Source organism: Limulus polyphemus, unplaced genomic scaffold, assembly GCF_000517525.1.
Source record: "Limulus polyphemus unplaced genomic scaffold, Limulus_polyphemus-2.1.2 Scaffold597, whole genome shotgun sequence".
Lineage (NCBI taxonomy): Eukaryota > Metazoa > Arthropoda > Merostomata > Xiphosura > Limulidae > Limulus > Limulus polyphemus.
The window spans coordinates 330,636-346,163 of record NW_013666207.1 but is presented as its reverse complement, the minus strand read 5'-3'; the positions used below and the strand labels follow the sequence as shown (position 1 = coordinate 346,163).

Sequence of the window (15,528 nt, the reverse complement as noted above, 5' to 3'; positions counted from 1 at the left end):
TACCCGATCACTCTCGTCAAAACATCAGTGCACTAGAAAACATCACACAACAATAAACTAGTGTGGAACTTACCCGATCACTCTCGTCAAAACATCAGTGCACTAGAAAACATCACACAACAATAAACTAGTGTGGAACCTACCCGATCACTATCGTCAAAATATCAGTGCACTAGAAAACATCACACAACAATAAACTAGTGTGGAACCTACCCGATGATGTTTTCTAGTGCACTGGTGTTTTGACGAGAGTGATCGAGTAAGTTACACACTAGTTTACTGTTGTGTGATGTTTTCTAGTGCACTGATATTTTGACGAGAGCAACACAACAATAAACTAGAACATGTTCATGACTGAAAGTTTCCAAATCAAGTGGTTTGTCAAAATAACAACAGTTTCGTCAAATTCATTTGTAAATTGTACGTTTGACTCAACTGTAATTAAACAATTAAATGTTCTTTTTTCTACTCTTCTAATCCTAAATTTTCAACGCTTCAATATTTGCTAGACATTTGAGAAAACAAGATATCTAATGAATATAGTGAATATTTTTTTCAATACCTGAACATATCTAGTACAAGATCCACAATTTGGCTTTTTTCAACATGTGCTGCTGTCTTTGAGTCGTAATTTCCTACATTTTCATCTTTGAAATTCCCAGGATTTATTAGCTGTCCAGCAACAATACCAAGCGTTGTACAAAAGAACTGAAGACCAATAAAAAACCCAACGGTGAATCCCACCAGTCGGACGTTATCTCCTTTCTTCAGTGACGAGACACCTATAAAATAATCTTTAATTATTTACGACTTACAATGTCACAATATACAGAAAAACTAAATAATTGTTTCTGTTTTATTTTGCTTTAGGCTTAAAGGAGTACGAGCTTGTACTTTGCTTTTAAAACCTGTTAACGTGCTCTTACTCGTTTTTCCACCTTTCAAGGATTTCTATTACTGATGGATTCGAGTTCAATGTTGGTTTTAGTTTCTTTATCGCCAATCTCTCTTTTATTCTGACATCTTGTTCATTGTTGGAATTTTCTTTTCATCAGCGGTTCCATAACATTCCTGATCTAGATGTTTTATGTATAGGGTGTCCGAAGAGTCTGGAACCATTGGCACGTCAACGAATTTTACAGAATGTGTTCCACATCCTCTCCTTGTTATTAGAAACAAGTTTGGATTAACAATAAGATTAACTCGACCTTCTTATGTTTTGACAGTGCCATAATTAGACACGTATCTGAAATTAAGAAAACCTGCAAATCACCTATGGCTCTTTTGACTATGACTTTTCGGACATTGTATATTTCTTGATGTGGGTAAGATTATGTTTAGAACAATGTGTAAAAGAGCATATGAAGCCTAATTCTGGTAATTTTTCAAATAAGTTAACCAGTGGAATTGCTCGATATTATAGTGAATAAAAGAAAATTAACTTTTTTCTCTTGAAAAGAGTATTTAGATGATTAACGTCTTCTGACTTTTATTATACTGTGGTTTGTCTTTTAGGTCAGGCATTTCTGCAGTAAGAAGATGCAGTGTAGCGTCTGTTTACGATTCATTTTTATATCCAACTGTGCCATAGCTTTAGGTATTGCGTTACTTATTATGAAATAAGCCTAATGTTCAGCAACCTTCCCCCTCTGCTGTTAGTTGTATTAGATTGTGGGTGTCATGAAGTAAAATCCGATGGTGAATTTTTCCTGATTTGAGTGTACTAGAAGCTATACTGTTTAAAACGTCAAATCCATCGTAATTTTCTGGCTGGTCTTTTCCAATTAGGGTTATTGATGAATAAATGTATGGTTTACGGTCAGTAAAAGTTACAAAGCTGACTCCACTAAAATAAAAATGAAAGTGTTTTTAGGCCATACGTTAAGGGCAAGACCTTTTTTTTTAGTTTGTAAACATAGTTAACATAACTGTCAATCAAATACGTCTTTCATCTACCATAGCTATAGAGTTTACGCTTGATCAAAGCCAGCCATCATTACTGAACTTCGTGACTACTTTAATTAGACAAAATACATCTGCAGAATCCTAGCCTGAATTTGTTGAATCAAGCTTGTTTGTGACTGGCCAGAGCGAGACATCTACCTCATAAACTTTGAAAAAACTACCGCTACAACTGTTTTTTTTTTATCGATTTTTAATAAAATATAATAAGCCGTTACTGATGTTCATAGTGCCATGGATGACATTTTTTTGAGTTTGTATTAGTCAAAATTCAAAAGACCAGGATGGCGCCTGAGTCCAACTAATTTAGTTAAGAAATCAAGTTAATAAAAGCGAAATTTAAATCCACATCATACCACATAATAGCGATATCTACTTTGCGAGTTGTATCAAAACTCTGCTTATAACGAGTCCCTTTCGTTTACTGATTCATTAAGTAGTCTCATATTCGAACTGTCTACGAATTTTGGGTTTTGATGAGGCAACGATTGATAAAACCAACAATGAAGGAACACAATTAACGTTGTCTGTAATTATTATTATTTGTTCCGAGTGTTTTTACCTTTTTCTTAACTGCATGGAACGTGAAACGACTATATTTTCATAGCCACAGCTGTAAATTACTACTTGCTCTAACAGTGTTTATCTTAGTCCTCGGCTTATGAATAAGTAAGCTTTTTAATTCGGTGGATCTGTTCATCATTGGACCTTGCTAAGACCTTTAACCAACGAGAATGAACAACAACGTCACATTCTCTAAGGGCGTGTTCAAATGTACTTGATTTAATGAAGGATATTAGTTTCATATTCGCTAATTCGCGTTACCAGTTTTCTTTTAATAGAACAAACGTAGCCTTGCTGACAGCAAGGACAAATAAATTTATAAACTACTTATGATGACTGTAAAGTCGAAATGTGATTCTTAAATCTAAAGCAAAACCGTAAGTTACGAATATTCCTCAAACTTAAGCCTTATGAGGGACGTTGAATTTTAAACCATGAGCTAAAACTTTCTTTTCCATTTCACGCAAAATATACTTTGAATAACTGAATATGAATTTATCAGGTTGTCCTATAAACAATTCTTACTTAACTATCGCCTCATACTTTAACTTAGCCAACTGTTTTCTTTAATCTGTAAAATAAGTTTATTATTCTTTGATTCAATAAAGTCTTTAAAATGTGCGAAACTCAAACTATAAACCTGATTTCCTAACAAATTAAACGCCTCTCATTGTTTTATTAACGATTTCATGAACTCATTTTTTTTGTCGAATTTCAAAATTAATTAATTTCATTTGAGTTCTATGATACTGTCTAGAGTGGTAAAACTGTGGAATAGAAACTTTAAAATTGAGGAAACGAGAAAGTATTTTTAAACTTTTGCATTAATTCAGAAAATATGAATGTTTTAAAAATTAGATGTAGTCTTTCAGCATTTTTAAATAGTTATTACTGATTTACCGTATCCATGATTGATTATATCAGCAACTGGTTTATTTTTTGGGAATCTTAAAGATAATATAAATTTTAAAATTAAGTAAACTATCAACCACCAAATACTTTAACTTACTTAATAGTTAAAGATGTAAATTTAAATATTTTAAATACATCACCCTTTCATTTTTTCACAACCCCAATTTTGAAGAATTGAAATTTTGGCGCGTAATTTGGAGCAGAAAGGTAGAGTTATCATAGTAGGTCAAGGTTGTACCACTTTGGCAGCATAAAGGTATGTGTCTAAAGTGCTGAACTCTGAGTTTTTAATTTGATCCGTTAAGCTACAGTTTTATTTTATTCACTGATCTAATTTTAGTTTGAAATATTCATTGTGCTTTACACCCTCGTGAGAAACAATTCGCGTTAAATAGGTTTAACTTGTCATTAGCGATTCATTTTTTTTTCCGATGAAAGAGTAAAAATAAGTACATGTATCGAAAAACTGTCGGGTGGGTATATCTGTCATCGCTATAGCGGGGTTGATGAGAGGTGATATTGATCAAAACCGTGGAACTGTACTCATCTACTCAATGCACGTATTTTGTTACTTAATGGAAGCTTATATGTTTTCGTATCGCAGTTCACCACCGAAATATAAATACGTGTGAGTATGTCTAAAAGCCTAAGTTGGTCAATTGTAACGCAACGCACCACAGTGACCGTCTTCTAACGAAGCCATAGGTCACCACCTCTGATTGTCACGTCTTCTTTCGTACTCCACGCAGTAAAATATCGTTAGCCTTTCCAAATAAACACCCAACGAGCTTTCGCAATAACACGAAATGCACGATTTTATGCATTTTTCTCTGATTGGTCGTTTACATCCGTATGGACACCATCAGTAAGCGAGTTGTGTACGATAATAAATGTAAACAATTCCCATAAGCCGCTAATGTTTCTCTCTATCAGATACATGTGTTGATTTAGCAATATCTTGTATCACACTCCAGTTTAGTGCAACAACTAACTAGTGTAATGTTATGAGCCCACCCCCCCCCCCAGTGGCACAGCGGCATGTCTGCGGACTTACAAAGCTAGAAACCAGGTTTCGATACCCGTGGTGGGCAAAGCACAGATAGCCCACTGTGTAGATTTGTGCTTAACTTCAACCAAACAAATATAACTATGATGACTCTCTACTCAAACGTATTAAACTTAACATAACTTTTTAGTTTACAATTTAGCTACGCTGAAGTATACAATTTAATGCTGGTCATGAGATTTCTAATTTCAATTGAATAGTTATATCACAAAAATATCAAACAAAAAACATATGATTTGTGTACATCGCTCTTGACTGTTTTAAATCAGGGGTTCTCAACCTGTTTTGCTTTTTTTTTTATCAAACTCACTTTATTCAAAAACATGTCATGTACACATACGTGACATATTCGACTGTATATAAGGATGGGCCTCCAAAAGGGCCGTATCAGGCCCTAAAATTCACTGAACAATAAAGTACTGAGAAAGGAAACTGTAAATGGTGCTTTCGGTAGTACCAGTGTAGCCCTACCTTCCAGCAAGTTGTAACGAATTTGTTGTTATGTATGTATTTTAATATAAACGTTGTTTAGATTAAGTTTATATTTAAAAACATGCAGTTCTTATAGTGTTAGATATGTATTGCGAAACTCCCGCCTATATTCCAAAGTTTTAGAAGATTCTCGAGAGTAAGAATCAACAATATATGTGTGTACGTAAACGCTTTAACTAGTATTTTGACGTAAGACTGAAATTTCTAGAACGCCTCCACACAGCTATAAATATAATCAACGCGACGAGCCAGAGAGTGTATATTAGTAGTTCGCTATAATCAGCGTGCTATAAACTTCGAAAGCTACAACTGTGATTTTTATAACGCTTATCAATCGGAAAACCTCAGATATATGACCAGGAACCTTTACAAAGTTCAACATTACAAATTATTTAACTTCAGTGGATTCTCATCGGGCATTAATATTTTTTACGAAAATTACCTAACTTTACGGTGTAAACCTAGTGTGTGTGGCCAAGGACAAAGCTAGCTAGCTTCCCGGCGAATCGTACTTACATCAAATCGTAATTAACTCGCTCATCGAAAAACCTCGATAAGATATCAAGGGAGTTCCAAACTAGAAAGAAGGTTTTATATTGTTTATAAGTTTGTGAAACTTTTGTTTATAAATCTTTGTTGATAATAACTACTTGTAATAATTGTTACTGTAAATTGTATTGTTGTGTGTATATTAAAACGTATTTGTGTTAAAAATGAAGACGGCGTGTATCAGTCTTGTTGTCACCATTTAAAATTCTAATACGTAACAAAGTCAATATGAAGATTTGTGCAATGTGTTTGTCAATATGGAGTGCATATTATGGATACTGTATTCACTTCCGCCAAAAATGTGTCAAGGGGCACATTTTTAACTTCAAGCACATGCAAGAACCATCATGACATTTGAACAGTTTATGTAATGGGACAAAAGACATTATATATGAAAACGAATCTGGTAAGTATAAAATATGCTCATACTCTTTTGTTTTTCAAGACATGCTTAAGTATAGAGAATGCTGTATCGATCTAACGATTTGTTTGTTTGTTAGTTAGTTTTTGAATTTCGCGCAAAGCTACACGAGAGCTATCTCCGCTAGCCGTTCCTAATTTAGCAGTGAAAGACTAGAGGGAAAGCAGCTAGTCATCACCACCCACCGCCAACTTTTGGGATGCTCTTTTACCAACGAAAAGTGGGATTGACCGTCACATTATAACGCCCCTACGGCTGAAAGGGGGAACATGTTTGATGGGACGGGGATTCGAACCCGCGACCCTCAGATTGCGAGATCATGTCACTGATGCGGCAGGGTGAGGCAGTAGGTCTGATGACACTCACGACTAAGGTTCTGATGACAGCATAACATGAACATTGTGGTTTTGAACATTTCACATCTCTACGTTCTCTTTCACATCACGTACGTGCTGTATGCTTGCTATAGTTGTGCTTTTTGCGGATTACAATAATAATAATGTGATTTCTTATGTGTATTTCTTCTTCATTTTCTCTGTTAATAACATACTTATCCGGTAAACAGATGCGTTTTTTTTAGTTAGCCAGGCAAGTAGCCTATAATGTGTGTTACAGTAAGATCATAGTAGAGCCAAAAGCAGCCATCTCTTACATTTAAACGTACAAAAATATTTTATATTACTGTATTATCTGAATTCTGCCGTACACCCCTGTAAGTGTTTTAATACACACACTCTGATGTATAGAAATACAGCCTAATGATTATTTTTTAATTAATTCATCTAAAACGTTGAACTACTATGTACTCGCGTTCATAAATCTTAAAATGCGCCACAATGCAAAAACCTTAGATACATAATATACCAAAGAGCTAATAAAACCGATATTTCGATAAAATAAAGGACACGATCAGGAAATAATTTATCATACAGATTACAAATGCTACTGACAGAGAACAAACATGGCTTCGGGTAGAAAAAAGATGATAACTCGAGACTGAAGGATTACTAAATGTTATTAGGTATTTATACAGTTTATTAGTAGCATATCTGGTATAATATAATACATTAAATATTTTGCTATAATCGCATTACTAGACGGTGGTAATCGAGTTAACCATACTTACCCAATATGATGCTGGAACACAGAAGCGGAACAACCAATAAGATGATAGCTCGAAAAACTAGTCGGCCTGGGAAACCAATCAGCTGAATTGTTTGTTGGTCCAATTTTAAGTGACGTAAGGATAGTCCTACACAAAATCCAAGTATAGTGGCTGAAATAATGAACAGCGACAAACGGTGGGTACTCAAGCAGTTCTTTATCTACAGAAACAAGAACAATGTAATACTAACTTGCAGGTTTTGTTTAAGTAAACAATTACGAAGTTCAATGTAACGTTTTTTTACCCACTAAAAAGACCCAAGCTGATGTTACACTTTGAAAGGAAAGCACAATTCACTCCATTCCCGTTGCCTTCACGAAAAATTGCTTAACTTTGGATGTTTACTTTCCAGAGTCACCATACAATAGTTTGCCTTTTCTGATCAATTTCAAAATTAAGTAAAACGACTATTAGAGCATTCTCTGAAAAAAGTTGAAGATAATTATTTATGCATCCGTCAAAGTGGATTTAGGCACTGCTTAACATGTGCAAAAAGGCTTCCAGGCCCAGAAAATTAAATTATAACTGATAATTCTTACAACACAGGACACTCATTTGAATGGGACAAGAATTATGTTTGAGATACTGCACTGGCAACTTAGAAAAGCGTTCATAATAAAGATAAATAAACCGAAATAAAGCCAAAACACTAGCAATATCTGGATCCACATTTACAGAAACATTACAAAAATAAGATTCAACGGCCTAAATGGTGAATCAGAATTCATCCTGAAATTCAACGAACAATTCCCACCCAAGTTTTATAAACTGTGGCTTCATGCGGAAATGCCAATGTATTATATATTAATTTGAGTTGAGGTATAGCTAATAAATGTCTAGCATAACTTAAAATTCCTTTTGTTATTCAATAGATATTCTCTCCTATTCGGTTCTTGAGTAATTATTACTCCAAAAATTTGGTTTCAACGACACTTTATTTCCTTATCATTTATACTTATATTTGGAAATATATATATGTCTATGTTTTTATTAGATTTTATAATAATAAAATTAGTTTTCTCAATATTTAAGGACATTTTGTTTGCTATTAACAAATCTGCCATCAATTAAACATTTTATTTTATTTTGGAAATTACCAATGTTATCACCAGTAATGAATGCATTTGTATCATCCTTATAAGACCATGTTTGCAAGCCTTAAATTCTGCCATATGTAAAGCTTATTTGAGAGAACTGCTTATTAAGGCAGTTACTGGTTTATAACTTGATGAATGTACAATAGAATAGGATTTGCTGTAATTTATGAAGATGTGAAAAGTATGAGTTGCAATTGTTCTCTGATAATACTGAGGAGAAACAACAGAGTTGTTCATCACACACGCACACATTTATTCAACATCAGTGCGAAAGATGGTATGGCCAGCTTATAGTTTTAGACTAAGATAATGAAACAGCTTTCTCGCACAAATCTTATATTTTCTGCTGTGAAAATCAATCCCTTTCGCCAACAAAAAACATCTTGGACATATTTACTTCTACAGCAGACACCTTACCACTTTCATTATCTCATACACCACAATATTCTAGTCATATATGGACAGTTTCCGAGAAAATAGAGTTACCATGCTCCAAAACAACTAGAATGCAAAACTGTTACCACTTTGTTAGGCTTGCGGCACCACTAAAGATAAACTAACAGATATTGACATTACGGACTTTAGTTAAAACAGCGCAGATGTGGTACATAAATACTTCGTCACCAGAATTTTGAAAATTATATATACAAATTACACATACACATATACTAAGTTATAAGATGGTGGCCACATCTTTACAATCTCCTCGCACTTTTTATCTAAATTATTATTTGACAAAAGTCTCCGTACGTGTCCACTTATAACTGGCAAACCGCTGGACTGATTCTCTTCAAACCTGTAATGTACTTTTAGAACCCATATGGGAGTGACATAGGGAGATCGATATTTGATCTGTCCCCTATCATATCACCCCATGGGCTTCTATGTTTTCCTCGTGCATCGTATCTGTTTGCCACATAAGAAAATCTTGAACCGACTGTCACCAAACTTGGTAATATAAAGTGTTGGCTTACAATATGACCTCCCTGTGTTACCCCCGAGAGCCCATATGTCTTTCCCTTGCGTTGAGCGGGTAAATAAGCTAGTATGCTATAAAAGGAAGTGCCTAAAACACTTTGTCCATACCCTCTACTGTAGTAATGCGTTCAAATGAACAATTAAATAAACCCATTATTTTCCAGTTATACGTAATATTTAAATTCACAATGCGATATTCAATGTGCTTTTATAACACTGGACAACACAAAATTTGCTACTGGAGGAAACTCAAGTGATTCGGGGTAGTTTGATGGTGCTAATTTCAAAAAAGAAGTCAGGAATTTGTCCACCACCTCTATATTTTGAGTTATTTTAATATCTCAATATTATATCAGCATTATGTGAAATACCATGCAATCAATTCAGTACAATAGATTTATGCTGTGAAATTAAGTTTACTTGGAGTGTTAATGGGTAAAAGGCATACATTTTTGATAACTTCAAACATTGGCTGTATTGTATTGGTGTAAAATTCCAAATACATTGTTTATATATGCTATTTGTTCTCGATACAACTGTGGTGAATTGCACCACTTTTGCTTCATTCCCATTCTCACCTGCTCTACCCGGAATTCACGAAACACTCAAGTGCTAAGTTTGCTGAAACATTCGAGAATGCCCTTGACCGAGCGTAAAAGGAGGCGGAGTCAGATTGTCTCTCTCTCTCTCTCAGTTGCCTCTCACTCACTCACTCGGTCTTGCATCACTCCGTGCAGAGTCAAAACAAAGTCCAATCTTATTCCTCGCATCATACCCGCAATATAATCAAATTCTGCAAAAATTCTGTTTTGAAAATCTTTTAAAGCTCTAGTTCTGTAAGCATAAATTATTTTATATTTTTTTAAGAATAATTTGAACTGCTGGCTGCCTCCAGTTCAAGTAAAGTCCGAAAGTGCAAAAAATCACCCAAACAGTTTCTGCTACAGTTTCATGAAGGAAAAACATCACATACAAGGTAAAGGTAGCTTACTACCACTATTTTGGGGTGTACAATTGGTGACTAAGAAAAACATGCGCGTTGTACGGTTTGGACATCTGGCTTGACACAATGGCTGAATAAAAAGAGAGTAAGTATGCCATTTGCAGTTCCCATGACTAATGTTTCAGGATATTTTGGTAAAACTAAACAGTATATTAAATATCCAGATATTGCATTTGCAAAGAAACCAGTATCTCTTGGGTATTGTCTTCCAGTGCCACATCCATCATCGAACTGGGAAACAGAAGAGACAACGAATCATCTTCATGATCTTCATCTAGTAATTTTATTCCTGTGGCACCTCAACATACACTGCCTCATCTGATCACACAAGAAGAGCTAAATGATCTGATTCATGACTTGTCTCTATCAAGGCAGCATAGGGAACTTGGCTCTTGTTTACAGTAATGGAATTTATTAGCTACAGGAACAAGAGCTTCAATTTAATGAAGTTTCCATCAAAGTCTTGCTTCTCACTACAGCATGTTAGATACTTTGTTTCTGTACAAATGATAATACACTAATGGAAGAATTAGGTACTGAACATTATCCTCAAGAATGAAGACTTTTATTGACTCATTTAAAGTTAGCTGTACTCTTGCACAATGGAAACACTAAGCCATCAATTCTTGTTTCTGGTGCTGTGAACATAAAAGAAACTTATCAAAACAAGCACATTACAACTGAGTCCCTCAAATATGATCACCATAGGGGGAGAACATGTGATGATATAAAAGTTATTGCACTCCTGCTAGACCAAAAAGATGGAATGACCAGTCGAAGAGAATTACATACCAGTGAAACAGAATATCAAGAATCAACCTTTAGTGAATCCTCAAAATATATTTCTGCCCTCACTTCATATTAAACTGGGACGCATGAAAAATATTGTAAAAGGAATGAACAAAGATGGTAATTGTTTTAGATATCTGTCTGTAAAGTTTCAAAAAATCAGTGAATCAAAAATGAAAGGAGGTATCTTTGTTGGGCTGCAGATTCGGGAAGTGCTGATGGGTAATTATTTTGAAACATTACTCAATCAGAAAGAACTTGATGCCTGGAAATCAATCAAACTGGTTGTAAAAAATGTCTTAGGAAATCACAGAGATGAAAACTACACTGTAGGAAAATAATATCTAGGATGTCACTAAAGATGCACTTTTAACATTTCCATTTAGACTTCTTTCCAAATGATCTAGGTGCAGTGAGCGATGAGCATGGCGAGCGCTCCTACCAATATATTTCTACAATGGAACAGAGATATTAAGGACGATGGAACACTACGATAATGGGAGATTACTGTTAGTTCTTACAGTGTGAAACTGAGAACATACACAGAAGGCGCAACAAGTGAAAGAGGTATTTGGTAACAAAAAGTAACAAATAATATCATGATGAAAGTTTGACCATAGCCTAAATGTATTTTAAGTATATAATCTTATTGTACTAATTGCTTTTTTAAACTGTTGTTGCTAATTCGTATTGTTTTGAACATTCTTAAATGCAATTTTCAATGAATAAATAAAATTATGAAAGAAAATGTTTATATTTTCACGATATATAAGAATATTTTGAATACATCTACCGTGACTCGAAAACTAGAGGTGATCAGTACTTTTCAATACGATTTCTAGAATCAGCATCGTCAAATTACTCAGAAACAGTTAAATGTTTTCTAGTAGTACATATGTTGTGATTAAAGTAATATTATATTTTAGCATTAAAGGATCATTAGATATCTCAGGATGTGAAATCCACACATATTTACCGAATCCATCACAGCGATATAGTTTTTAAATAATTCAACATAGAACATTGCTGGAACTACTTAACAAGGGAAACTCCATAAATATAATGGAAGAAGTGTATTGTTGCGTCAGCGAGGTCACGTGACTAGTGTCACGCCACTTCTTTCTCGAACCTTCGGGATATTACTAGATTGAGGGTAGGCTGGTATATATATAAGAGGGTGACAACGTGACGGAATAATAGTGTGTGTGTGTAGGTAGTGAGTAATTAATCTGCAGTGAGAAAGTATTGTTGAAACGTTATAGCGTTTGTTTTAGCGCGAATGTTGAAATCAAGTGTATCGTGAAGTTATATTCAGAAAGAATAAACCAGTTTTATTAAGTAAGGACTTGTGTCGCTAAAGTTTCGTCGGAACGAAGTTACGGAAAGTTAATTAACAAACGCAGACGTAACAGTATATTATACTGGTACCGTGGATTTAAATACCCCGTTGGGCAGTCACTAATAAGATAAAAATTGAAACAGAATAATAATTGTGCATTAAAGAACATTAGAAGCAAACGAAAAACCAAATATATCCATGGCTGATGAAGATAATATTTAACACAGAGAAAATCAGTACGACTACAGCTGCAGACACTTGCCTTCATTGAACCTGAGTTAGTCTCGTTCTAAAAAGTTCTCCCATCCTCATGGTGTTAAACAAAGAAAGATGAGATATATATATTTATTTTCACCATTAATTTGGGGCGACGGTCCCCTCAGTTCGAACACTGATTGCAGCATTCATCAGATAAGGTATAGCCTTATAAGATTGTAAAAAACATGCTCTTTAATAAGGATGAATAAGAAATCAGTGACGTGGGTTATCTAATTCATTTATAAACGTATCGCCACATGACCACGAGTAATCAGGAAGTTCATAGGATGGAATTTAACTCGCTTACTAATACAAGTTGTTCTTGTATAACCACTGTTTTTGTTATCAATGCGAACAAATACTTTTTTGTTTGCCATTGCAAACAGTTGGTTTTAATAGGACCTTCAGTTGTTTAACTGTGACTATTAAGCTGTCCATCTTACTTAGACTTTTCCAATTTGTCCAATGATCAAAGGTTGCTTGTTCGTTATTGACCACGATGGGCTAGCTGCCCTATGCCCACCGCGAGTTTGGAAACCCGATTTTTAGCATTATAAGCCGGGGGGCTGAAAAGTCATACCTATAAAAAACTGACTTTGTAAAATATCTGTTATAAATTACTAATGTCTCTGCGCTTTACTTTTAGCCGAGAGATAGCGGCTCATAGACGGGCTCTGATTTGTATTTTTTGTTTTTTTCAAGTACAGACTTCTAGCTAATAGTTCCAATCATCTCTTGACCGATTTGAGATTTAATTACAATTTTGGATTCAGGAGGTCAAACCCTTTCGGTTGATGTATTTGACCACGCCCAAGGTTTCCTGTTATTTTACTCTAATCCTGGTGGAGATCCTGATGAGTAATAAAATTGAATCGGGTATACGCGCGATTGGTATTGCTGGTGCACAAAAATATAGCTAATAAAACAAAACAAAAAAGTCTCATAGATTAATTTGCTCTAATCCTGCCTAAAATAATTTCAAGTGCCGTGGCCATTGAGGATTTTCTCTTGTTTTTATCTCTTAACAGCCAAACCTTAAGGACTCTTGGGATGAGAAGGGGATAAAGGTTCGAATATGTTCTAGATAAAAATACAACCTCCGTATCTAACGTCTGTTTTAGTTTTTCCCTTCAAAATACAAACTACGTGGAACGTGGGGGTGGAAAGAAGATAAGAAGTAAAAAAAAAAAAGATAGAGGAGAACCTTCTACTTCTAACTTAATACTCGAAAAATAACTGTGAATAAAGTTATTACATTTTTGTAGTTTTTCTAGGCCTGAAATGTATTATTTTAAAGTTAATGGCCTGTGTTTTTGTAACACCTTGTAAATGGGTACTCAATATACTACATAAGAAAATATTATATTTTTTATACATGAATTTGAGAATACGACGTGTGTGCACACTGATTGTCAAAAAACATATATGAAAGGTGGTCACATTTATTTAACCTTCATATGATTCTTTGTGGAGGTTCTTATTATGTGCGAAAATTATGCTTGAACACAAGCCATGCTGCAACACACATCCCTGTAATTATTACCTCAGCAACATGCATTGTCATGCACTACATAGGATAATTATTCAGTATAATAGGTGTGATATTAAACTCAGTGTCGTAAGCTTTTTTTTTTTTTGTTATTGTAATTTGTTTGTTAGCTAGAGGGCGCATGACGCTAAGATTAAGTAATTTTATGTGAGTATGCTTGGAATATTCTAAACTGACGTAACCAAATCCTGGTCTACAATTTACAAGGCGTACAAGCCTGTAAAGAAACACTATGAAATAAATAATTTGTTATCTTTACGTGTACCAGACTTTGAATTATTTTCACCAGATAAAAGAACCTGCCAACGAAATGATATTATCATATTCGCTTACCAAGTGATAAAAGGTTTGTTTTTGTTTTTGAAACGAAAGGCATAACATCAGAAAAACGTTTAGCTTACGAAATGCAGTGTTTTATAATATATAAAATTTAACTCTCTTTCCACTACTCTTTGTTAGGACGTTGTTATGTTAAAAAAGTTTATTTCCTAAAAATAATGGTTCTTATTACTGTCAAAATTATCAGTACCCACTTTTTCTCGCCTTTGGTAATATGTATTTAACACAACCATTAGTTCGTCAGTAATACCAATTTCTTTTCGGTACATTTTTACAAAAACGGCTTGAAACGCGTAGCAGTCAGCTCATTATTTTACATGGCTGAATATATTTTTTTCAAAAATAATTCGCATGTAATGAGCGTATGAAAATCGCTCTAGACTGTGCTAACAGAGTACAAACTTCACGAAACTAAACAAATAAAACACACACTGACCTGAGAGGTTTTACTGCGGCACCCCATCTTCGTTTATGCGTCTTACACTGTACGCTTCCTCAGTCTCATTGTGTTTCGTTACGCTTTAAAATTCTAACCACGTGGATAAAACAGCTTCACTAAACTGCTGTGCTAAATACGTATTTTGCCTAAATATCCTCACGTGTTATTGATGACTGAGCAAAATACAAGTGCAGTTGATGAGGGGTTTGACAGACAAAAGTAAATAAGGAATAAGCCCATCTCGTTACATGATATGATCCAGGGGTAAAGTCTGTAAAGGGATCAGAAAGTATGCAATACTGAACTAGATCCCAAGACTGTTCGCGAACGTTTACAGACTGTGAAGTCGTGGAACGCTTAATCCCGCAAAACGTTCGCTATGGAATGTGGCCCACGTGTTACAAAATCAATGGGGAAATATTTCCCGTTTAAAAAATGACTTCTGTTCATGTATTTCAGACCTACGATACTGATAAAACGCAATATCGGAGACTTTAATTATCATACGGCACATCAGGTTAGCGATAAAATTATAATATGTCGAAAAAAGAACTCATCATAAAAACGTTTTTATCATTACCAAATTAGTGTAAGATTGTTTGTTTT

The 15,528-nt window shown here is 34.6% G+C and overlaps 1 protein-coding gene across 2 annotated transcripts in view; it reads right to left on the bottom strand.

Annotated features, from left to right (window-relative positions):
- The window catches only part of LOC111085759 (excitatory amino acid transporter 3-like), a 33,832-nt gene extending 18,592 nt beyond the window's left edge, over window positions 1-15,240 (bottom strand). For both annotated transcript variants that reach the window (XM_022385834.1, XM_022385835.1), the window contains exons 1-3: window positions 14,920-15,240; window positions 7,093-7,291; window positions 563-782 (exon numbers count right to left, since the gene is read on the bottom strand). In XM_022385834.1, the coding sequence (XP_022241542.1) occupies window positions 563-782; window positions 7,093-7,291; window positions 14,920-14,946 (446 nt within the window). In that variant the 5' untranslated portion in view covers window positions 14,947-15,240. The remainder of the gene's footprint in view (window positions 1-562; window positions 783-7,092; window positions 7,292-14,919) is intronic.
- Window positions 15,241-15,528: the final 288 nt, after the last annotated feature.